The sequence below is a fragment of the Lagopus leucura genome, unplaced genomic scaffold (assembly GCF_019238085.1).
Source record: "Lagopus leucura isolate 7727_CA_CO unplaced genomic scaffold, USGS_WTPT01 Super-Scaffold_73, whole genome shotgun sequence".
Taxonomy (NCBI): Eukaryota; Metazoa; Chordata; class Aves; order Galliformes; family Phasianidae; genus Lagopus; species Lagopus leucura.
The window spans coordinates 2536945-2563184 of NW_024962252.1; the positions used below are offsets into that span (position 1 = coordinate 2536945).

Sequence of the window (26240 nt, forward strand, 5' to 3'; positions counted from 1 at the left end):
TTACAGCAAAGTGGAGCATTTAGGCCCCCTCTATAGCCAAGGGGGAGAAACAGGCACTTCAGAAGGAAGCTTATTGTCAACCAACTGTATTTAGATGTGATGAGTCACCAACTGGAAATTCCATTGTTTCCACCGACTACAGAAGGAACATAAAGGAGATTAGGCATATGCTGCTGTGTTTTAGATAAAGTTGGTTTCCTCTGTCTTTCTCTTCTTGACAGCTTTAAATCAGTAAACAGATCAGAAATATAGTGACACGGGATTGAACAGAACTAGGGACAATTGGGAATATTGGAAGAATTTCACAAAAGCTGATTGTGTATTTCATTCCTCAAACGAAATCACAAGGAACAGGTGCAAGCCATGAAGTAAAACATGGCTGTTGTCCTGTGTTTTCAGTTTTGCATCTGTAATTGTATTTTGCAGGAACAAAATCTACTGGTGTCATTGACTACAAGGGTAAAAATGTTCCTGACGACAAAGAGAAAGAAGATGAAGAAAATGATGCGTTGGATTTTTTTAAAGAGGAGAAGACACCTGACTTGATTTCAAAGCTTGCAACACTGGAGAATGCCAAGAAAGATGAGAAAAAGGAAGAGGAAGAGGAGGAAGAAGATTTAGACCCTCTTGGTATAATCAGGTATGGATGTCATGGCCTTCGTTGTTATTTAATTTTTTGCCCAATTTTCTAAAAATAAAAATAGAAATAAGGCTACTCCACGTCTCTGTCCCCTCATCTCAACATTTTGTAACAGAGAACGCTTTCAGTTGGGCTTGACAGAGGAGGAGAGGCCTCTGCTGTATTCCAATAGACAGATTCCTATAGATTCATAAATAAGTACCTTTATGGAGAAAAGAAAGTTTGTAGGACCACTTCAGTGCATTCCTCACGGAATCCAAGAGGGAGAGACATCATGAATGGCTTGACTACAGCCTCAACTGCAGTAGGTGCTCTACTAAGACACTGCAGGGTGCTTCCACAAATTGTAAAGCCACCAGACACTATAGGACATGCCACTTTGGAGAGCATGAGGGTTTACCATGTCTGGAACTACTTCTGTTCTGACTGGTAACTAGAATGATGTGAAGTTATAGCAGCACAAAGACCAAAAGAACCAACATTTCAATCATGAGATTCACGTATTTCCTTTTGCCCTTCTCAAGATATCACATCCTAAATGAATCTAAGACATAAGCAATAATAGCTTGAGAAACTGAGGAATTGAATCAGAACTTGCTAAAGGTAATATCTGGGTTTGTGTATCTGTCCAATAATTTCTAGATGGATATTTCCACTTCAAGATGGAAATTCTCACTGAATTTCCAAAAGCATTTCTAACTACTGAAGACTGAATGTAAATTTAGTTTCTCCATGTCTGGGATCTTAAGTTGTGACTGTTTTTTTAGAGTGTCTCAAACTTTAGATGACCAAGTAGAGAAGCCCAAAGTAGATAAGTTCTTGACCTTTAGTAAGTTGCTGATGGATTCAGCTGAGTTGGTTGAGCCATCCACAATCACTAGCCTTTACTGAATGTTCTTTTTTTTCTGGAACCAGTGTGGGCTTTTGAAATGCTTCTTTCTAGAAGAAGGCAGTAAGTAATAGGAACGAGCCAGAACACTCTTTTATTGATTCCCAGTTACTGTGAATCATTTGCAGAGTGGTCATTCACACCAAGTACTATGCATGGGTCTCCCAAACTAAAATTCAGGTTGACTGTAATGATTTTGCTTCTTCTATTACAACCACATTTAATTGCTGATGTCCAGATAGCATCCTTTTTACCTGAGATATTTCATCCTTTAAACTTCACTGGGGAACTTTAAACATTATTCTTTTGACAAAACATGTGCTTAATTACTCAGAATTTCTCCTTTGTTGAAGAGGTGTTTTAAAAAGTTAAGCAACTATTTACAATGAGAAGTCAGATAACACAGTACTTCCCGCAGAATGGTCTTTAGTTGGTGGTGTTTATAAAAGAAACTGTCCTTTTTTGGATAGGAAAATGATCTATTGGGTTAGCAAACACAATGTTGTATTTTCAGAGTTACAACAAGTGTAAGCTGTAAAGAATTTGCTGTGCCAAAACAAGCAAGAAGTTTGCTTTTCTGCTCTGCAGAGTTTGACGTAGCATTTGAAAGTCTGATTATTTTGGTCCTTTAATGCCTTGAAGGATGAAAAGATCTGGTATTTAATCCTCATTTAGTTTATTGCTTCCATTCCTTTCGAGAGCAGAATTCTTAGTGAATCAGAATAATTTTGTTTATTTAAAAAGAAACATGGCCTTCACTGGTAGAGTTGCAGCATGACACATGCAGTCTGATGGTTTTCTTTCTAAGTCAGTGGTTGGTTTCCTGTATAAAAACTTATTGGTATGTGTTTATTTTTTAAATCTCATATGTACACTGTCACAGTAGAAACAAACATGGAAATAAGAATCCTGAATCTCATTTTATATTGTTTCTAATTCCCTCTAACTCATCTAGCTTCCATGGAAGATATTTTTAATTCACATCAGTGGAGATCAGGTTGGACATAAGCATTGCATCCCAGTTTTAAGCCTTCTGGGAATTATAGATGTCTGTGTAAGAGGACAAAGAAAGAAGCAGTTTTCAGTGAATGGGTATTTCTGGAGTGAACATTTTAGGGTTTCTTTCATGCCCTTAAAGTTGTAGGTGCATGCATGCTTTAAACAAGGAACTCGAAAGACTTAAAGCACGTCTGAGAAATCACAGAATCACAGAATCACAAGGTTGGAAACGACCTGCAAGATCATCCAGTCCAACCACCCTCCCATTCCTATCAGTACCACAAGCACTAACCATCTCTCGTAGCTCCTCATCCAGGCGCCTCTTGAACACTGCCAGGGACGGCGACTCCACCACCTTCCTGGGCAGCCATTGCAGTGCCTGACCACCCTCTGAGAGAAAAAGTTTCTCCTAATGTCCAACCTAAACCTCCTCTGGTATAACTTCTTGCCATTTCCTCGAAGCTACAAGTTAGTTTGGGATGGGAATGGATAAAAAAGGAGGTGGTACAGACTGGATAAACATGTTTAGTACTACACAGTTCCCTGCTGCATGGGTAATTCAGATGTTAAAAAATCCACAGTTCCTTTCCTTGTATTTAAAAAAAAAAAACAAAACCTTTGAAAAGATGTGAAGTCAAAAATAAAACAATGTAGTCCATTGCAAGCCGTATCAGTGGCCAGAGTGCTCTGAGTAGCAGAGCTCTGACCTATATTGAATCATGTGCTTGGCAAAATCTTTACATTTTTTTTATTTCTGGATAAGGATGAAACTGCTCCAGTAGCAGGGGCCTCCATATGTTGTCAACACGCTTCATTTGGTAACAACTTTTCCTCCTGGGCCAGAAGGCTGTGTCTTGGACTTGGCCCAGCACTGCTGCTGTGCTGCTGAACTACCAGATATCCAGTTCAATGCACTGGCTTAGGGGTAAAATGCTAAACTAGGGTATCGTTTTTTCTGCTGCTGTATTAATGACGATCATCCACGTGGAAGCTGGTAATGGCCTGGTTCCTTTGCCTGGAGGAGACATCCCAGTTGTACTGATTTTCTTCCCTGCATTCAGGGCTGTGGAGAGTTGATCTTGTCTGGTGGCAACTCACTTTGCCAGTTCTATGCTTTTCAGCTTTTCTTATGCACAAAAGCTTACTTTCTGTATTTGTACAGTGATCATCATCCATGTCTGGGCTGCTTAGCAACAGAAAGATTTCTTTTATCTGAATTGGGACTATCTCAAATATTTACTTCTGATGAAGTTTACACCCTGGAGTTGCACCTTTTAATGCACTATCCTAGAATGAGAAGTGCTCAAAATTGCCATCTCCTGGGCTGTGATTAGAATGAGTTAGGAGAAAGCGATCTGTCCCATGCCAGGGGGTCACCAGGAACTAGTCTAACAGCTGAATTGCTGAATTGAGTTCCTGTGCTCAGGCCCAAGATATGAAGTGATTACCAATTAATAAACAAAGTATAGCCCCGAGCCGCTCTTCCCCTAGGAGTTAGCTTTCTGCCTGCTGTTGTGTCTGCTCTCTATTTGCCCTAAGGGTTTCCTAGGGTTTTGCTTTCTGTAGGGAATTCAGACAGCCAGTTATGTGTTCTTTCCTTCTGTTTGGTCCAAGAAAGACCACGTTAGACATTTCTAGCTCTGAATCTTAAAACAGCCGTAGGAACACATCACAGTAACTGAGCTGAATTTCATCTCTTTCCTCCGTGGATGAACTGTGCAGTTTAATTGTTTGTAGGCTGAAGACAAGAGCTTTAAAACGCAGTTTAATACTGACGTTAGTACTTGTATTCAGTTTACTCCCATGAACTTGAGACACTAGTTGATTAAAATGACTCAGAACCAGCTCTTCTGAATAAAGCAGTGATGAATTTTGTCAAAAGAACAGGAGTGCATCATGAGTTAAAGCATGTGACAGCCGTGTGCATGCATTTCTTCAGTTAGTTAAGTTCTGAGCTACTGTTTGTTCACCAGCCTGGGGGAACCCACCTTCTCCTGTGCTTTCCTGCCTCCATATGCTCTCTGCACCCCTCACCAGAGCCTCTCCTCCACGCATAGTTCCCTCCCTTCCATCCTTTCTCCTTTGCCTCCCTAAATCTTTCAGTGACATCACATCCTCCCTCAGCCTGAGGTTTTTCCTGGCAGACTGCACAGAACCATGAGGTGGGTATTCCCCAGGCAAGAGCTCTTCTGTCTCCTCTTTCTACTTTTGTTATTATTTCAGCAGATTTCCCCTCATGGCTTCTCTTCATCTCCTTTTGTACCTTCCCAGAGGAATAAAGGCACATGGGTAGATGGAAGCTTCACATCTGTTGTGGATAAACACAGATGTAGCTAACTCCTGACAACAGTTTGGAAGGGATGAGGCCACTGAGGGCTGATGTTCTGTGGGCTTTCTGCCAAAAGCTTTTAAAAGCTGTTCATTGTTGCTGTGGTCAAGCTCAATCAGCCCTGGTGCCAGTGGTTTGCCATCACTTGGTTTGGTTGGTAAAGAGAGTTTTAAAGGACTCGGGGCCTCTTTTTGCTGCAGACAAAGCGGGCGATTGCTCTGAGCAGCAAATTGGTGGGGAGGAAGCAGTTGGGCCACTAGCCCTGACTTTGCCAGAGCCCTGCAGAGCCAGGCTGGCTGCTAGAGGAGGTAGGTTGGTGTACGAGCCAGCAGTTATTTCTGGCTTGTGTCCTAATGGCCACCACACTAGAGTTTGTCCCTTGACATCTCACTGATGCCTTGCTTTCCCTTTTCTTCCCTGTTGTGGCCTAGGCTGTCCCCCACTTTTTTTGTCTTCGGGGGAGAAATAAGTGGCAAAATTTGATCTCACTTCCTATACCAGAAACTTTGGGCAGCTGAGAACAGTTCACAGAGAGACAGAAATCAGTTCCATAGGAGTTCTGCATTTTGTGCCATGCCAAGTGGTTTCATTGATGGCCTGCCCAGAGCTGTGGTAGGTAGCTGTAGGCACTGTGCCTGGTGATAGATTTTTGCCTCGAAGGAAGGCAAGAATCTGCAGGCTGGAGGAGTGTCAGGGCACAGCTGCTATCCATTGGGCAGGTGGCCTGGAGCAAACCTGTCAAAATTTATGTGTTCAGCTGTTATGCCTTCTGGTCCTTGGTCAGTGGGGTTGTGCTCTGAGGTGGTGCTTCCACTCCTCAGGCATTCTGCTACTCCTCAGCCACTTGTAAATTCACAACTGTATTTTGGTCTGGCCATGTGAGTTCATGGCTTCCCCTCTGAATCCAGCAGGATTTGGGCACAAAAGTAGAAACACTTGCCTGGCTGTCCTAACAAGCTGAGAGAGAGTGTACGTGTCAAAGAAGAGTGAAGCTACCGGTTGTGTTTTCTGTATTGAAATTCAGATAGATAAAACAATGAACAAGAAACAGAAAGAGCCTTGTTTTGCTAGCAGTGTGTGCATCCGTGCTCACAGCTGTGAAGCCTTTGGATATTTGAACAGGCAGATCTTTATATTCTGTGAAATGAGTCACAAGTTTAGGTTGCACGCCATGCTCAACTGTCACTTTGCCAAGTGACACAAGTATTTGTTTCAATTCCAATCCAGCTGCTATCCAATTGGCAACTTATCGAATCTCAGTAAACAACCCTTCTGGTCTTCCACTGAAACATCTCTAGCTGTTGAATTTTTTTCTTGTAAACTGAGGTCATAGTCTGATACAGTGATCTTCCTCATCAAAGAGAGGAAAAAGAAGAAAAGAGCAGAAAGCGTGGATCACCCATGCAAATAAAGGATGACTCTTATTTGCTTTTCATGAAATTATGTATTCTTGACCTTTTTAAGGGCAAACTTACAGCCTGTCTGTGGAGCTGGTGTAACTAACTGGATAGGGAATAAAGCAGGATGGCAGGATGCTGTCCTTGCAGAAATTCAGTTCTTCCAGTTTGCCTGTCCTGAACACTGTTTTTATCTATAGACGCCTGGTGAGCATTCATTTCCCATATGCAGATGATGCAGTGGGCTTTCATTTGCCTTCTGTCTCCAGCCCCATGTTCTCGGCACAGCTTCCCACATTTCTTCTCTGCCAAACTTGCTGTCCTCCCACAGAAGAAGGGTTGAAGGTGATTGAAAGAAAGCAGTAGAAAACAAAAACACGTTCAGCTATTGAATCTTGCAGAAGCATCCATATTAGTTCAGTGTTGCCTGCTGTGAGTGTTTGCTCTGGGGTCCAGGAAGATGTTTTCCTTGGAAGAAGTCTACCAGTGGTCCGTGTGGTGGAGCTGGGAAACTTCTAGCTGTATGTTCCAACTGGGGGCATTGGGGTGTGTGTGTGAAAGACTCAGCCCTCTTCTCATTGCTGCTCTCTGGCAGGTTGCTAACTGCATGAAAGTGCACTGAGGAAAGCTGAGATTTTCTCAGTGTTTTTGTACTTGTTTCAGGTTACATCCATAAGCGCTGTTTCAGCAGAGCATATTTGACAGATGAATGTGAAAAAAAGCTCCTGTACATCTACTTCTGGTGATCACAAGGAACTGTACATTGGGATCAGAGCTAGGGCATTCTGACAGAGAGGTTTGCAGAGGCGTAACTCACACATCTGAAGATGGCTGCTCAGTGTTTTCTTTTATTCTGGAAATAGTCACTTTTCTGGCCCAGGGGAAACTTGGAGGAGTCCTCCTCCATGTCAGCATTGTCCTTATCTGCAGTCATATATCCTGTTCTAGTGTTAGATTTTTGGCCCTACACGATTATGCAGTCATTGTTTCCCTAGGTTTCCTTTTGCATGTGCAAGCAATTGCCTCAGTTAAACTTCATCCATGAGTTTCTGTCATGGCTGGCTTGTGTGATTCCAGTACACACACAGCTGGAACACGAGCATCCTTTGGGAGGGAATTCAAGTAATTATTTTAATGTGCTTCATTTTTTTTCTGATTAGAGCACTGAATATATGTAAATGGGTTTTATAAATAGTAATTTTGTGTTCATACCATCATCCTAAACCCAGAGGACTGCAAATAACTCTATATATAGTCTGTGTAACGTTACAGCTGTGCGTGCCAGCCAGCAGCTTTCTGGTGCAGAGCACAAGTGTAACTACACCTGGGGTAAAATGCAGCAAGGGCTTAATGTCTTCGTGCAACATCAAGCAGTAAGTGGGGAATACATCATTCAGCTCGAATTTGGCAGGAGGAATTGTGCTGATGTGGATGTAAATATCCAGCTTGGAATTTGACTGCCTCGGAAAATTAGATAGATCTGCTTTTAAGAAAGACGTTCTGGGATTTGTAATGGACCTGGTTTGTGGTTTTCAATGCATTAAAGGGCAGTGCACATAAACTTGACACACACTGTTCTGTAAATACAAGAATTTTGGAGCCAAGTAATCAGGGAACTGGTATGAAATAACATTGCCACTAGCTGGCACCAACTTTCACGTAATTCCCATAGTCCTTTCAGTGAACTCTCAGCTTTCGATTTTCCCATCCTCTCTAACAGCAGTGTGCTGTCATTTGTAGCAGTGCCTAGTTTAGCAGCAGTGAAGGCATGTAGAAGCTGCCACAAGCTATTCTGCAGGCATACTAAGCAAGCCCTTAGTTAACTTAGACAGATTTCGTAGGAGGCAGGAGATCCTTTAGAAGGGGCAGAGGATGAATTTGCGACTAGAATCAAAAATGGTGGTTGTTGTTTTGTTTTTTTTTTTAATTTCTTCTTTGGAAGAGGACTGAACATGATGTAATTAGACAGATTTAAACATGTTTTGTTGCATGGACTTTACAATAATAGGATGACTCAAGCCCTTAGAATAAAAAAGCATTACCTCATCGATGAGCCTGTGCCTTTCACCAAAGCACAGGAAATCTTTAATCAGCAGCCCCGGAGAACTGCTTGTAGATGGGACAGACTGCTAATGAGGAATGGATTCAGAGGTGCACTGTTGTTTTTCTGTTCACTGAGTGTAAGAGAATTGCTTGCTCTGGAAGAAGCTGTCTGGGGCGGGGGTGACAGAGTGCCCAGTGAGATGGGAGATTTGCTTCTCTTTTCATCTGATGCTGTCAAGTTCGTAAATCAGCAGACTTTATAAAACCACTGTTCCCTTCTCCTCATGGATTTGCTGCAGATGTTTCTGTCTTGGTTTCAAAGGATCAAAGAAAGGGCTTTTGGGAAACCATTTTTGGAAGTAGTCTGTAAAACCTTCCAAAAATTCGTGAATTAGCCATTGTAACTATAGGCTGGTACTAATTAACACACTTGGGGAATCACATCCTATTCTTCCTGCCTTTTGCAGTAGCTGGCCAGCTCTGGAGTCATATGAAGTGCCAGCAAATAGAGGGATGTGCTTACAGACAGACACATGTCTGGGACTCAGCAGCTCTTCATTCTGCCCTTGAATTTCTCAGGTCACATCTTGGGCACAGTGAGTGCAAGTTTCATCTCTCCATTATCTCTTTGATAAAAGAAATAAAACTGATTCCATCAGTCTGCCTGGGGAAGAGTTCATCTTTGCAAAGAAATGTAACGTTCAGGTGATTGTTAGTGGCATTGTCACTGAAGTGGAAGAAGAGCTTTCTATTCCTTGCCATAAATTCTGCATAAGACTCAAAACCTTTCTTTTCCTATTGCTTGAGATGCGCAGTTGTGTCCATGTCCAGGGGCTGGATTTGTCAGCACAGTGATGTACACAGCTGTGGAGGCAATCTGACTGTGAGCAGACAAGTAAATAAAACTGGACAGGGCATGTAGTCTTGTACTCACTAAATGGTGACTAAATTATAGCTAAAATCTTCTGCTCCCCAGACTAAGCTGGCCACCTCTTCTACAGCCAGAGCCAGCCAGCTGCATCCAAAATGGAAAGGACCCTGAGCGTGTACTGAACCTTAAACTGTGTCCAGAGACACAGTTTAATCTGGGAGAGCATTAACTAACCAGGGACAAATTCATGCCAGGAAGCATACAACTCACTGGATGACCATGGTGTGCCAAGGGTGTTTTGCAGTGACTCTGCAGCCTGGCTATGGTGCTTCATATCGGGCAGTGGTCTTTGGGTGATGGAGGGCACAGCTCAGCAGCTGGCTCAGGGCTGCATGGGTGCAGCCTGTGTTGGAGAAGAGTTTAGTCATGGTACAAGCCATGGTGTGTCAGTGGGCTGGGAAATGGTCTTGACTTGGGTTTCTGGTAGGATAGGCTATTTTCTGAGGTCTGCTCTCTGAACCATGATTCTTCTGTAATAACTGCTACTGATTTAGCACAGTTCACAAACTGATCAGAGTGACCTGAATGGAAGATTTCCAAACCTCTTCTGTGCCTTGCTTTATTGCTTTTTGTCTATAATAGCATCTGAGGCATTTCTGAAGGCATCATTAAGCACAAAACACAATGTCTTGCCCTCAAAACCACCTTACAACATTATCTAGACCCGTTTGCTAAAGATGTCTCATTTTTCATCTGTGTGATGGGTTATCTGCCAGCATTATTGTTCCTGTGTATAACAGTCTCGTCCTGCAAACTTTTTCCCGTGCCATCCGTCTTTCTTGTCTTGGTTGTGAGTGACAGAGGCTTGGCCTCACTGTTCCTGTAATATATATTTTTAAAAAAAAGATATGTTCTTATGAGGCTTCTGAGGGCTAACACTCCCTTCCTCTCTCGGGGACTGTTAAAGCAAACCCTTATCTAATCTGAGTTGTTTTTATTTGTTCAATGGTGCTGCCAAGAGACAAGGGCAGTGCCACACAATGCAAGATGCTCAGACAGGAAGGGGAAGCATGTGGTCCAGAGCTGCTGGCCAAGTTCTCAGAGGAATTAGTTTCAATTCTCCTTCAAAGGCATCCTGTTTATGCTGTAACCAGCTCACTTCTGTTTTCTGGAACCTTGTTTTGTTCCCAGTATGTAAAAGAAGAGTGTTGGCATTCCCTGCTGCAGAAGGATGCAGTGAGAGTCAGCTCTGAATGGTTGTGTGGTGATTGGGTGCTATCCAAATGTTGCTGTCTGCTGGCAATAAGCATCCTCTCCATTGCCTTTGGGAGGTGGTGGGAAACATAACCCGACCTTTCGTGCCCCTTACTGTGCTACCCTCATGGAGGATCATGCTCAGTTTGCCAGGCTCCTGCCAGCTGTTGGCATAGCACCATTGCTCAAGGGAGGGGGGGCTTCATGCTGCTCTGTGCCCTAGAAATGGATGTTACTGATGGATGATATGAAGATTGTCAGGATATCCTTAAGCCTTGTGGATAAATGGAGGATATGGTGGAGGACAGTCTCCCTGCTGCTCTCTGCTTATCTGTTCTCTGGGCTGCTACCTAGGACCTCACACCAAGGACGTTTCCAAAAGGCAACATGGAGAACACTGCATCAGGTTTGTCTCTGTACACAGTCCTCTGACAGAATCTCATCAAGCTTTGCACCTTCAAACACCAGCACACACCTTCTTCCTATGCCTCGGGCACATCATAAGCACCCTGTGTTTCAAGCTATCACTCCGCAGGGCTCTAGCACAACCCTCATGTTATTTCAAGCACTTTGAGGACTCAGTGCCAAGTGCATGCAAAGCCAATCTTGTTTTGCTGAGCAGGGTAGGTGTACGTGCTGCATCCTGCATGAGGGATTCTGCCAGCTGCAGAAGGTGGGCAGCCTCAAACCTCTCCCTTTCACTGCGGAGATCTCAGGCAGGTAGCAATGTCCTCCCTTGAGGGTGTGAAGGAAGATGAACAGAGCCAGAAGCAGCAGGCAGGAGAGTGCAGAGTGATTTGCTGAGAGGCACAAGGCAGCCCCAGGAATCAGCGCCCAGCAGTGTGTCAGCACTTGCTGGACTGCACGTTTACAGCTCAATATGTTGGTTCTCTCTCCTAGCTGTGCGGCATGTGAAGGAGCTGCTGTATCATTCCTCCTTATGAACCCAGGTCCTGAAGTATCCTGGGTATATGTTTTCAGTCTGAAAATCATCATTCTTTCCTCCAACATTGCCACAGGCATTGTAACAGCAGGGAGTAGAAGCTTCAAATGTTGCACAGTTATTTGTAATTGCTACTCCCCTGCTGTCAGCAGCATCGTTTATCACTCTTCCACTTGCCCCTCTTCCTGACACAGTTCAGTGATAGAATTCCTGCTCCCTTTCTTTTTCAACAGCAGATCCCCCTTACCAAACTTCAGTTGGTTTCTCTCTGACTAACTGTATGGATTACTTGTACTAGATTCTCCACAGATTAAAAATGGCATAACTGATATATTTTGAGTCCTGTCAGGATTTGTGAGTCAGCGTGCTGGACCAGAAGATCAGGTTGCATGCCCAGGTTCACACCTGAGTTAACAACAGCTAATTCTGAAAAGAGCTCTCTGGGGGCTAATCTGGGGACCCTCCCTGCTTTCCACTTCTTGTCCCTAATCAGGGCTGAAGCTACGTAGAATCTCAGAATATCCTGAGTTCTAAGGAACCCACAAGGATCACTGAGTCCAACTCCTGGCTCTACACAAGACCATCCAAAACCAAACCCTATGTCTGAGTACGTTGTCCCAAGGAACTGTGGCAAATGAGCCCCTAAGTTGCACTCCTTGTTCTATTTTGTTTGCTGCAGTGCATGGATCCCCAGCATTTCTAAGTTGGGCAGCCCCAGTAGCTGGCAGTAGCACATAGGCAGCTAAGTGGGAGCAAGGAGCAGGGCCTGTAATGAACAACTTGGGTGGAGCTGTGGGCTCTGGTTGCACGGAGGCAGTTCTCTGGGGATATAAAATGATGGAGGCCTTGCTGAGATCATCCATGTGCAATCTCTGAAAAGCACTGTGGGAGTAACAAGCAGTGCTGCAGGTGAGCGGAGTTCTGAGAGATTTTTGTCAATAGGATTTTAGAATACTGCTGTGGCAGTATTCTACACCAGCATACACCAGCGCTGAGCTGGATCTCATGCATGAGCCAGAATGCTTGTAAAGGCTCTTGATGTCTTTCGCATTCAGTGAGGTGTTTGTGGATTGCTCACCTTTACCAGTTTTCTGTCATTCAGTGCTGACCTCTACAATGTGCTCACAGTGCTTCCCAAGCAATGCCCCCCCCCCATGGCACATGGCAGGCAGCTGCTGAGTACACTGAGCACAGAGCTGAAATCACTTGTGTTGCAAAAGCTTGGGTGCTGAGAAGTCAGGGCAGTTAGCATCAACCAAAATCATTAGCTATAGAAATGTACATAGGAATACAATTTTTAAATTGTATTTACATACAATTTAATATATTTTTAATACTGACATGTCAGTATGTCAGCTATTTTTCTGTTGCAGCAGAAAGAAGCTCCTCGGCAGCTGCCTCTGCAGAATCCCAGTGTCTCGCTTAGGAGGGGAGGTCTGTGTCTCTGCTCCCCAGTGCCTGCAGTCTGACCTCCAGCAACGTCTGCAACATCAGAAGGAGCAATTGCTTTGTGCAGTAGGCATATCTATGGCCTAGGAATATTTCACCCAGAGCAATTTTATTTTACCTCTGTTGAAAATAAATAAAAAAAAAAAATACTAAATCATCTCTAGATGGGAAAGCCACATTTTATTTTTATGGAAAAGGCTTTGATCTCACAATCAGCAGGAGGGGCAGCAGAGGAGCAGGGGGCTGTATTTGCAACAACAGTATCACTTAGCTCTGACAGTGGCTCCCTGTGTCCTTCCCCGTGTTGCTCCCCACGGAGCCAGCTCCATGTCGTGCTGGTAGGTTTGTGTTACCCACAGCGCCGCAGGCAGAGCAGCACAGGGAAATAGTGACCTCTGTAACAGCAGGATGGGGAGTGCTTGGGGAGGGAAGATAATGGAAAACCAGGCTGAAACCTGTCTCCATTCCTCAGGCTCAGTGGAGACGCTTCTGCAGTGGTCTGCCTTTGAGAACTAATCCTGCTTGGCTACTGGTGGGGTCTGCTGAATGCTTTGGTAACCAGCACTTTGGATGTTGCAAGGGGGGATTCACCTGAGGCAGCAGCGGAGTGGGAAGTATCTGCTGCTGAGGAGCACAAAATGAGGCCACAAGGCTGCCAAACACAGGTAGATGGCAGGAGGGGCCAGTAGATATGGTAGCATTCTGTTGGCAGGGAAGATAAGGTAACACAAAACAAAACCTTTGCGTAGTAGATATAGAATAGCTATAGGCTGCTTATCCTTGGGAGGGAGCACCAAGGTCTTGCAGGTCCTGGTTGTGAGTGTCCAACACTTCTGGAGATGCAGCATCACCTCCTCACCTGTTCTGTGCTTTTCAGAAATTATTCAAGTATATCTAACAAGATACTATAGTGATATATTCCCATGTGATGTTTTGTTTTGTTTTTTTTTCATCATTTCAGCGTTGAAGAAACCAGTTACTTCTCCCAAACAATTGCTGTTTGCATTTGTCACTTTTAATTGCTGATTTTTAAGAATTCTTGTGACAACATTCAAGGTAACTTGCTCTAAATTCAGACACCCCTGGGTGTCCCAGCAATCTGTTTCCAAAATTTAAAGTTTAAAAGTATCTGAAGTATAGAAATTCAAAAATTGCCAGCGTAACCACTGGTTATCGCCCACATTTTGGATATTTCATTTCCATAAGTTCCCCATTTTTCAGGCCCTTTTTCTTGTTTGCTCCTGAATTTGTTGAGCGTGTGACAGATACATGTTCACCAGCCAATTTTTTTCACATCCTCTTCATCAACATGGTTCATTTTGATTGCAAATGTCTCATAAAGGGACAGTGTTGACAGGTTGATCTCATTACAGTTGTCATATTTATATTCTTGTCATGTGGCACATTGCATTGCTGATCTATACTGAACATAGGCACCACTTTACAGGCATGCAGCAGAGTACCTGCTCACAGATTTCCTGTTTCAGGAGCTACAGACCAATAGCAATTATTAATCAGTGCAAGAGAGTGGGTTTTTTTAGTTAAGAGTGTAATTTCTATAGGGTCAAAACATAGATCTGGGGCACCTTAAAAGAGACAGATCAAACACTAACATCTAGTAGAGAGCATTAAGCCCAAAGTGTTCTTCCTAAGGTTTTCCTTATAAAGCTTTCTTTTTCGTTTTTATGTTTATTTAAAATTAAACATGAAAATGAACTTGTCAACATCCTTGTTTATTTTTGGTGCTGAGCAATTACATCTGGTTATCATCTTTGATCAGCTTCAAACTCTTCCTTTTCTCTTCCTTTGATGATTTGCCTATTGTTATTTATGCTTAATTTCATCCTTTTCTTTCCTTCCCCTCCCTCCTGTTTTTCCCCACTTTCCCACTGCAGCATCCTGTTTCCCCTTTACTTGCAGCCTATGGGCTTTTTCACAAGCCTGATTTGTCCAACAGTGGAAATCCTTAGAGTTGAAGCGGAAAAAGAAGAGACTGGAGTGGTCTGGAGGAAAAAAGTACATGATGCAGATGAGGGGAGTAGAGCACTAAAGATGACCAAGAGGCCCAAATGTCCATCTGGAGGATAATGCAGTACTGCAGTTCCTGGAGATGCAGCAAGAAAATGCCTGATACTGGCCAGAAACTTGGAGACATGGATTGAGGAGGGATGACAAGGGGAAAGAGACAATACTGGACAGAAATTCTGAGGACTTGGCATTGGGAAAAGAGAAGGTGCTCCAGGAGAGGGAAGCAGAGAAGAAATCAGTATTTCTTTTCTTCTGTTGATTTGAAATTGCATCCTACCAAGTGTACAAATAGAGAATTAAAGGCATAAAAAAAGTGTTATGTGCCAAGCCCTGATGCTGGTTCTTACCTTGCTGCTGTTTTAGTAATCCATAGGCTGCTAAGCAAGACACAAGTTTCTCTCCTCATCCCACCACAGCAGCATAACAAAAAGAAAGCCTTCTGGTTTCATCCTTCCTTGCTCAATGCACCTGAGAGCCTGAGTAAGGCTCTCTCTGCAGAGAAGGAAGTCTCAGCAATGCTGCCATGAGCTCCATGTCAGTAGATGGTGGGTAGCAGTGCTCCCGTTGTCCTGGTCTTGTTTTGGAGGAGAAAAGTGGAAAGTCTCTGTCCTTGGATAAGGTACCATTATTAACCAATCCTAATGTCATAAAAAACAAAGCAGCAACATGATTCTGGCAATAATCTAGCAGCAGAATGCTCTTTTAATTACTGACTGTATCTCATATATCTTTGGCTTTACCCAGCATCATGGCAGTGTTCATCAGCCCGCTGTTCCTTGCCATGTGCTGTCCTAACACTAGCTGTAATTTCAGCCCTCTGTAACCTCCCTGAAGTCTAAAATGTGTTGGGTAGGTATATCGAGGGTGCAGAAAGATGCCTGGCCTTTTTATTTTTTCCCAAAACACGCTTGTGCATGTTGCCTGGTATCGCATATTTGAAAACATGCAGCATTAACATGGATGTTAGAATAAGAACTGTTTCACTGCTGTCAGGCACCATGAGAGAACCATTCTGCTGCTTTGTAGATAAAATCCCAAACTCTTGTGAGTATTTCTGGATTTTTCACAGCATTATTGGTGCTGTTGGCACCCACTTTATTATGGTTGTCTTGTTCTGAACCAATGACCTTGCTGTAGTTTAATTTGGTCATATTGAAACTTGTTTTTTGTTGTCCGTAAAATGTTGAAAACAGCAAAAGTTGTCAATCTGTGATCTTGTTGCCCATTTTTGGATTACACTGAAAAATGGTATCACCAGAAAGTGTAAGGACAGGCTGTAGAAACTGTGTGTGGCTTCTTTTATTTGAAGAATAGGTTCTCCTGGGTGCAGGGCCCAAAACTCTCTTCCCAAGAGCAGGTCTGTGGATGGGAGCTGAAGATGTAGTCCTTCATGCTTTCTTTCTGTCTGTTGCTCTGTTGGAACAACAGCCCAAAGCTCACCTAATGGAGCAGGAGAAGCTTCCCCTGCAATTTCATGTTCTTCTTTCACATGATTGCTAATGGGAGATTTACTCCATCTATGAAACCCTATTATATTTTGGGACATGCCAGGGCCATTTAAAGCACTGTAAGTCACTACGATGCTTACAAGAGGAAGATTACTGTGTGAGGTGAAATATCCCTGTGGCCAGCACTTGTCACGGTTGCTTAATGCTTCATGCCAGGCTATGCTGAGCTAGCTGCCTTCGAGTTTCTGTGCTGCATCCCTTGCCCAAAGCAGATAAGAGTGACCCCTTTTGTCCTGTGTGTTGTTATCGGGCAGCTAAGGAAAATGAGCACTGCTGAATGAAAAGAAACCAGCAGATGACATTTTGTTTTCTGGGTGTGCTAGTGTAGAGGATCTTTGTTTTCCCAGAAATGGTTTTCAAGAAGATGTGCTAATATTGCTGCTGCTTTAGCAGGAGATCTTTTGTTCAAGCTTGAACGAGGATGTGTAGGAGCTGGGGTGCATTTGTATCACTGAGCTTCCTTGTAAAATTGCATGGATTCCTAAAATGTATGTGTATTTTGAGTAAATCTTTTTTTTTTTTTTTTTTTTTTTTTAATGTGTAACATTCCTTTCCTGGAGCATAATCTTATTCCTGTAAAAAGAAAGAGTCATATTTTCAGGACAGTAAGTTCAGAGCGTTTTTGTCTGTCTGTGTTCTGAGATTGCATTTACTCTGAATGCACAGAAGGATGAGTACACACAGTAGGATCAGTACTGCATATATTTTAACTCAGTAGTGAGAATGGGTTGGGGACTTCTGTGCCAACCACAGCAGCCATGCAGAGTTGCAGAGCACAGCTCTGTGATTTAAGCTCTCTGTCACCAAGAGTTAGGTGTGGAGATCCAGCATTTCAAAACACAGCAATTGCACATGGAGTGTCTTAGTCATCGTCATTGCTGTTCTCTGCAGCTGACCAGAAAGCTTTTCTGCATTATTGATGTGCCAGTGAGACAGAGAGGCTGCCAAACAAGTGACCTGCATTGTGTCTGTAAACAATAACGGGAGAACTGCTCTGAATAAATGGGCTACTTTTGAAAGTATCTCCTGCATCCAGAGCTCTGCTGACATTTTCACTGGCAACAATCACATGGAGGCTGGGAATCTCAGCTGCATTTTCAAGTGTACCAATAACCTGACTAGAAGCATTCACATTCCCTAATTTTTGGTCATCCAGTTTTTGTCCACATCAATTCAGAGGCTAATCTTTACTTACATTTATTTGTGAGACAGTTTTGGCTCAAGGCAGCAGACTGCAGTGTTACTAGAGGCACTCTTGTGGTGCTTCATGTATAGAAAATAGCATGTCCAGTTGGGGAAATAAGCATAGTTCCAGAAATCTCTTCCATTCGATGGAGGTTTATGACTGGTTTGGTTTTCATTAAGATTCTTGAAGTAAACTGCAGTGATCTTTCCATCGTTCGCTTGTTCCAGCAAACACAGAAATAGCAGTGATATGGATCACTTTATGCCAGCTGGATGCAGGTATTTTCAGCATGTCTAAGATTGGGAGCATCACGAACTTCGAGGTGGCCATCCTTGCAGCATGCCCACCAGCATGTAGGCTCATCACCAGTGCATGGGCAGGCAGAGCCACAGCTTGCAGCACACGCTCAGGCCAGCTAAGCTGATTGTGAACGCAGAGCCCCAGACAGATTTCCAGGCTTCTCACACCCCCTTTCTCGTCTGTTACTCTCTGCTCCCAGCATACAGCCTGGATGGGCACTGCTAAATACAGAACCGTGGGAATCTTGTTTCCTGGTTTGAGACTGACCTCCACGGAGGCCCTGTATGGATATGCTGGAATGACTTGGCAGCCCAGCTGTGGCTTCCTTAGAAGGGCACTGAGGGGAAATGACTTGGAGGCAGAAAAACAACTTCTTCATGTTCCTGCTGGTAGCAGTTGGGCCCTGTGGTTTTGGTCTCATGCCCTGTAACTGTCAGTGGTGTCTCTTGGCAAAATAGAAAGCAAGACAGTGTTGTAGGCTGGTCTGATGGCTAGATTCAACAGAGGGTTATTACTAAGGCCTTTGAGTCCTATTCATTTTGTTTTACGTCTTATTCCTTTGTGGTGTTGTTTGATGGTTCTCCACCCTTCCCTTGATGTTTCCCACCATGCTGATACTCTCTGCTGCTATGTCAGCTAATGTCAGTTAATTGCTGATATACTCCTTGCTAACTTCAGTGGGGTGGAGAGCTGTTGCTTGGACATGTGTTAGCTCAAGTGTAAGTTCCTTAGGCATCAGGAGAGCTGCAATCACACTTGCACAAGCAAGGTATCTTGCCAAAGGCTTTTTGGTACTCCACAGGTTGGCAAATTTTCATCTATGCTACCAGTCACTTCAAAGAATACAATGTAAAGCACAAAACCTGCAAAAATTGTTCTGTCCCCAGTAGATTGGATTGTTTTGTGTCTACTAATTCTACTTTGAATCAGTTGGCCAGCTCTCTACAACTCATTTTTAATGTTCTTCTTGTGTTCTATATAACTAATCTCATTTTTTACCTTTTCCTGTGATGTTTAAGCTCATCGGAGTGATAGATTTCTTGCCATAGTTAATAAAGCAATAAGTTTGAGTGGAAGTATGTGCTGAAAGCTGTCTGGCTTGTAGGTAATACTACTTTACTTTGTGTACATTTTTGGAAGAAGGCTCTTTCACAAATGCTTTGGTTTGAGACAAGTGCTTGGATCCTACTTTTCAGAAGCTCAAATTCAGAAGTCACTCAAAGCATATCCATAAAGAATATACATAGAAAAAAGCAAAGCCATGGAAGTGTTTAAAAAAGGAGGGAGGTTGTACTTTAAATAGATCAGCACACTATCACCGTCAACTGCAGATACCTTTGGTGTATTGTTGCTGTATTTCCAAATAAGTCTGTTTTTCAGTTCTGCATGAGGCTTGCTGTTAGGCCTCTGAAGTGTGGCCTTTCCTGTTGCCAGGAGACAAAGTGATGGTAGCAAAGTAACATCATCCATTAAGTTCTGTTTTGTTGATAATAAACTTGTGGAAATAACTGAAAGTAACTGGACTCCACTCTGCATGTAGCTGTATTCAGACAAGAATTTTACAAGGTTCTTTTATGTAGCTGGAATGTATGTGTAATCTTTCGACCTTAGTTTGCAGTTTTGATGACTCTGGCATGTTAAGTGCTGATAATTGGGTTTGCTCTGGGCTGAAACATGACCCACTCTCAGCAAAGAAGATCAGATCTTCCGTTTAAGAGGCTCTCTAAGGGGCTACCTTAGAGGTGCTGAGGCCATTTATGCTAGGAATCAAGATCTCTAAAATACGGCCAGTTCTTGGGGAGGATGTGCTGTCCTGAAGAATTCTATCCCAGCTTAGTTTGGATTGGACTTTTCATCCAAAGGTTTCTGTTCTCAAAATTTTCTCTGGCTGCCCTACTTGAAAGCTGCCTTGCAGTGGCTAGTGGAATGTAATTCCTATATATGAGAGCATTAGATGCATGTTTTTTGTTCCTGTCCTTGTTTAAGCAGTGTTCGAATGATACCTCTAATCCAAAGCAGTTTTCAGCCTCTTTCTCTATCCAATGGGAAGGGAGGGGCAGATCTTCAGTATCCAAATATCAGTGTTGAAAGGTGAGGGGATTAGTTGTGCTGTGGGAATGTTCTGTCTCTTTCCACTGAGTAGAGAAGAAGCCTAAAAATCTACTTTGTCTCACTGTCCAAGTGTAGAAGGCTGAATTTAGAGTCAGTTAATCCTACCCTTGGTTTGGGGAAGTACTGAGTGACATTCGTAAATTCTGCAGGTTGCAGTCTATCCAAAAAACTGTCTTCCAGTCCCTACTTTCTTCAACCTAAGGGTGATGTAGACTCTTTTTTGAGGAGCAGGGTGTTCTCATAAAATGGCTGGCACTGTGATGAAAAGTATTACGTAGATGTCAAACACAGAGTCAGTGACTGGAAGCAGGGCAAAAGGGATCAGTGCAGTTTTTCAAGCCATCCCTTCTCTGTCTCTCTATGACAGTACTGATGAAGTTGCTGCTCTTCCTTATTTTAAGCTTCCTCTGTGAGAGAAGTAAAACTGTTAAAAACAAATGTGATCAAGCGATAGTTTTTGCAGTATGGCATTTTTGGCCCTAATCTTCCAGTTCTCATTGAGTTCCTTGGTAGTACCTAAGTGTGAGTACAGTTAGAGTGTGTCATGCTGACTACCCAGCTCCACATCTTGTTTCTGCCTGTGACTAACAGATGTGTATATGTACCTTCCTCTAATACTTTCCCAGACTCCCATCTATTTTCAGCATATGGGACTTTCTTAGCCATAAATCTTTCTTGTTAAATGAAGAATTGCAGTTGATCTTCTTGTCTCTTATGTTTTTAGAACTAAAAAAGCAAAGAAGGCATCTGCTCCTCCAGCCAAGGAAGAGAAGCACAAATTAATCACTTTCGAAGAGGAAGTAGACCCAAATGAGGGATTGTTTGGCCCAGAGAAAGATTTCTCATCGCTTGGTCCCAAGAAGAAGATAAAAGAGAGTAAACCTTTGCTATATTTGCGTATAGAGAGTTTGTTTTGTCTAAAGCTTGTGTATGATTGTATTTTTAAAATATAGTGATGCAGAGTATACAGGTTAGATTATGTCTTGGAAATGTTAAGGCAAATTTTATGTTAAAGCGTTAAGTCAAAGCCAGGGCAGAATCATCTAGAATCATTTAAACAGGATAAATACAGTTTGGACTATACTGTTGTAGTTCCCCTAGCTGTTCACTGTTTACATTTTGGGTTTGGCTAATATAGATTTTTGGTAGCTAGCTGTCATGACAGTGGCAAGAGTAGTATGACCTATGTGCAAGAAGAAAAGCAGATTTACCAGTTCCTGAGAACATAACATATTACTGATGTGTTTCCTAGTACTTTGTGGATTGGAAATCATTGTATCAAAGGAACTGTCTGCATGTTTTTCATCCCTTTATTCAGATTCCTGGTTAGTATTACTGTGATTATTGTTCTGTGTAGTACAGTTTAACCACACCTTTTACTGGTTTCCCTTTCCAGATGTGAAATTATTTGAAGATCCAGACCTTGGTGGAGTGGTGAGATTGGGCGACTCACTGCTGCTGCCAGCTGCCTGTGAGAAAAGGGAGCACATTCCAAACACAGGTCCTGAGGAGGACACTGAGGAACTGCTAAGGTATCTGTTTTCTAACATGGCACTTCTGCTTTCTCTGAGCAGTACACGGGGGTTAAAATAGCTTCCAGTACAAAAAGCAAAAAACTGAGTTGAGATTAACACCCAGGAAAAAAAAGAGGAATTCTGCTTTAGAGAGGCTCTTACACTTGCCTGCTCCCTTGTAAATGTAGCACAGGAACATAGCATCAACACCACATGTTTTATTCCTGACTTGACTCTCACAAGGCTAGTTTGCCTGCACTGATAATCGTCAAGATAACAAGCAGGATGCCAGTTCTCCGAAAGACTGGCATCACCAGGGAATCTGTGCTGCAGTAAAGAGTCAAATTCACACTGTCTGGATCTCAGGCCAACATCTGAGGGATGAGGCCAACCTATTTCAGCAGCAGTTCTTCCCAGCAAACTTCTGTTAGGATGTATGATTTCAACAGTAGGTACTAAACCCAAGGGAGAAAAGCAGTGTGTGGTTTCCTCTCCTGAAGCAGATAATTTTGCAAGTATTGCTTTTTACCCATACAAAAGTGCTAACTATCTCAGCACTAATAACTGGCTTAATTTAAACAGAGGTTAAATTGGGTTAGGTGCCATCTCACATTATATCCTGGCAGCCCACCTGACGTTTATGAAAGCTGATAGGGAAGGACATGACCTAATTCAGTACTGTGGTATACTGGAAGCAAGCATTCTGTGCTTGCAGTGTTTTCATGTGTGCTTTCTCTTCTGCTAGCCATCTCACCATGCATTCAGATAGCTTATATGGCTAGAAGTGCCTGTTTTCATGCAGTCATTGTATTCATTAGTTGCTAGTGGAAAGAGTTTCTCCAATTGAGTGTTAATGTCCTTTGCACTGTATGTTTTCCCTTTCTCTGTGGTGAAGAAAGGTCTCTGAAGTCTACTCCAAGACCAATAGACTATGCTTTTAAATTGGTTCAGGGTCATCAGTGTTAGCAGCACACCCAGATGATAACAGAAAACCATGAGAAAAGATTCTGTTTCTTATAAATTCTAGTTGTTTTCATTTATTCATGATTTGTCCCAATGCTTTCGGTAGTTGGCAAGTCATCAAGATCCAACTGGAAGCGAATACATGTAATGAAGCAGAAAATCATGCCTGCTGTTCAATGGGAAAGTTGCTACAGGAGTTCAGAGGCAACTCCTCACTGTGCCAGAGGAACAAGCAAACTTGACCTATTTAGATGCCTAATACTCTCTGAAATTGCCCTGATAAACCTAGCTCACAGTGTTATCTGTACATCCTAGAGTCTGTGGTAGGTTCAGAAACCTTAGACATGTTCGCTGTGCACAGGTGAATTAGCTAAATAAAGCAGATATGGTAGCTCTTGACTGACTTAGTGCACATCTGCATGTACCACACAGTCTACTCGTATACATGTGATAGGTCTGAGAAGTGTTTGCCTTACTGGAAAATGTACTTTCCAGTGAATGATGGGCAGAAATAGGGGAGCACTGTACAAGGCAGAAAAGGGCAGAACCTTCTCCTTGCAAAGCAGAGATGGGAAAAAGCTGATGGTCAGAGGGGAACGCAGGAGCAATCTAGTCCTTTGTGATCCTTGTAATACTTGAGCAGTTGTAGGAGCAGTTGCACCACAGCATTGCCTGTACAAGAGTAATCTCCCCCAGCAGTGACTTGAAACTTACGAGGAAGTGACTGTTACAGAGACAAATGAGCCTGCAAAATGTGTGTGGGCTCTGCATGTCACAACATATGTCACAACATAAGGGAGAAGAGAATATAAGTGCTCTCATTGCAGATGAAAGACTGTGTTATCTCTGGATGCATGCTCAAATAAAAGAATTACTATTTTAAGTAGAATTATGCACTTTAAGGAGTGTTGAAGTTTGAGAAAGACCAAATTCTCTGCAAGTGCAATGAAAGGTTTGTGGTTTTTTTATGGCAAAACACCCACATCTTTTCAAACAAATATCTTCCCTCTTCCGGTCCACTGACCAGCATCAACTGGTTCCTAATTTCTCTGCCAACCAACAAACATTATGTGATGGTGATGGAGAAACAAGGTGAGCTACCTCACTCATCATAGAGAAAGGCACTCCTTCCTACTCTTGGGTCTGCCGTAATACTTCAGTGAGGTACTTGTATTTACTCATCTCTCCAGAACTTGTGGAAAAGAGATAAATTGCTGTGGCAGGAGCCAGCAAGGTCAAATACCGATGTACTGCCTTCACAGAAGAAAGGCACATCCTTCATAGGATACACTTTGCAAAAGAGAGTGATAGGTAACCAAATCTTTTTGGCTGATCTCTTCTCCACAGGAATACAGAGGAACCCAAACACCTCCAACAAGTCCAGGGTTCCATTGTTTTCAACTCTTCCAAGGTACAATGTGGTCAACTGCAGTAAGTTGAAAGGTTAACTGACCAACCCTTTCTCAAGTGTTAGAAAAATTACCCTTGGAAAGGGATTTAGGATTATGCTTCTCTCATTTGCTGGCTTGCATCACACCATATTCCTTCTGGAATCACATCCAGATTCCTTCTGGATGCATTCAGCCTTTTATTACCAAAGTTCCTGCTACAGAAACCAGTATCCTGCAAACTCATACATGATGCCATCTTGTTTCCTCATCTCTGTCTAGCTAGCTAGACAGATGTGCAAAGTAAGTTTGCATGCAACAGGACTGCAGCTGACCTCTTCTGCCTCGTTAATCTAAATCATGCCTGCCTGGTGTGATGGATCAAGCTTTTGTGAAAAACCAGTGCTAGAATTGATTGTCTGAATGTTGAAGAAGCTCAGTGGCCCACGGAATTACGTAAATTACCACACATCTTGACCTGAAATAATTATCAGAGTTGTCTAAGCAGCCTTTTAGGAGAGATTCAATTTGCTTCACCTTTGATAATGAATAGGGTGTTGAGATGGAAGGAAGCAGCTGTCAGCATAAGATTTGTCTTTTTCTAGTGCTGAGAATAGTGTCATCTTGGGACCATCCAGCTCTTACTTTTGTGCTGAAGCTGCCTTATTCAGTCCATGCTCTTAAAAGATACACGTTGTCTGTATTTACAGGCTAATCTCTATGTACAGCTGCAAGTGATACAAGTGCTCTTTCTGGAGCATGATATTGTTAGAGGTTTAAGGTGTTTGTGAAACTGCATCCTAACAATGACCATTTCTAGCACTGTTCAGTCTATATAGCTTCCCAAGCAGGTTTGTTAGGTTAAGGTTTGGCAAGAAACATCCTTAAAGCAGAGTTTGTATGTTCTTCATTCAGCAGGCCACTGGCAGGCACTGAATTCAAAGGGCAACACTGAGACCTTAAGACTAACCAGAAGTGATGTGGAACACTACCTCCAGCTGCATATCATGTGAAATACTTTCTCACTGTACTAAGGGAAGGAGAGCAGAACCACAGGTAGAAGAGCTTTGAAAAACTAGAGGGTTTAAATCTAGATCCTTGGGCAGAGGATTGTTTGGGTTGTGGACCAGTGGTAGAGGAGGCTGCAACAAGTGACTAAGAAATTTCCTGACCACTCCAGGGCAGTTTCTGTGGCTTGCTGGGATGTGGCAAAGGGGAAATAATCTTGTTCTGCTGCAGTAGCTTTCAGCAAAAAAATAAATAACTACACTCATTTTTTTCCTCCATTTTGATGTGTTTTCTTTGCTGCCCAAGAACACTTTCTGTAATGGTTTTCAAACATTTATTTTGTTCCTAACATTTTTCCCATGGTGCATAATAATGCTACCTACCAACAGTGGAAGAGCTACCAAGTGAGCTTGGCCAACAGAATAGAAAGGCTATTGCCAGATAGGAAACATTAATTCTTGCCTTGCTCTTAGTTACATGTATGTGTTTTGTGAAACAAAGCAGAGTAGTGACCTAAATTCCTAGTCTGTCTAACTATAACAAGAGACTTTTTTGCTAGGTTCAAGTCAGCAGATTTCAAACATTTTGTCCCAGCATACTTGCATTTTTGACAGCCATAGACACCCAGAAACTGTTTTCCCAACTGTGCCATAGGCTGGTGACAAGGGAACTGTTTAGAGAAGGCAGAGAAAAAAGTTTGAACTTCTTCAGGGTAGGGAAAAATGTAACCAGCTCTCTGGTTCAGATTGTAAAAACAACTGTCTCCTTTCTTGGGTGGGTGACCTAATCAGTAGGCTGTTACCCTCAGGGAGCTTCTTGTGAGTATACAAGCTTAGGACTTAGGTGTACTAATGAGCCTGTTCTCCAGCCTTAGGGCAGGCAGCACTGTCAGGCTGCATCCATGCTTTGGACTCATCAGTTCTAGAACAAATAGACTACTTGCAGCTGCAATGGTCCCTGTCTTTTGCCAGTCTACAAGCTACGCCTGGAAGCTTTTTGGAAGAGGGCTCATCTAACCCAGACCAAAACTGTGCTGGGGGTTTTTCTAACAGTTTAACAGTGCTCTTGTGTTCCAGATACATCTTCTGGCACTGTTTAAAGTATCAATATGAACTTACCTGGAATGGACTGCAAGGGAAAGCGGGAGCAGTGGACAGTACCTCCTACACAGCCCCCTGTGCTGTCCCCTCCTGTTAACTCCAGCCTATGTGATTTCCACAGGCCACACTGTCTCTATTGCCCGTTCTAGATGTAATGATACTTCAAAGCCTTTTCTCTATCAAATATGTGATTTTACATCTCTCCCCCAACACTTCAGTAAAGAATATGTTGTGCACAGAATTAACACCAGACGAAATAATTGTAGTAAGATACAAAAAGATAAAAAGTCTATTCTGCAAGAGCTGTTGTGAGTTGCAT

The 26240-nt window shown here is 42.8% G+C and overlaps 1 protein-coding gene across 13 annotated transcripts in view; it reads left to right on the forward strand.

Moving 5' to 3' along the window:
- Positions 1 to 26240, forward strand: part of HS1BP3 (HCLS1 binding protein 3) — a 60784-nt gene that overhangs the window by 10200 nt on the left and 24344 nt on the right. For all 13 annotated transcript variants that reach the window (XR_006182242.1, XR_006182244.1, XR_006182245.1 and 10 more), the window contains 3 exons: positions 427 to 640; positions 20673 to 20824; positions 21345 to 21480. Coding sequence is in view for 9 of the 13 variants with exons in the window: in XM_042890983.1 (XP_042746917.1) it covers positions 427 to 640; positions 20673 to 20824; positions 21345 to 21480 (502 nt within the window). In the remaining 4 variants the exon portion in view is untranslated. The remainder of the gene's footprint in view (positions 1 to 426; positions 641 to 20672; positions 20825 to 21344; positions 21481 to 26240) is intronic.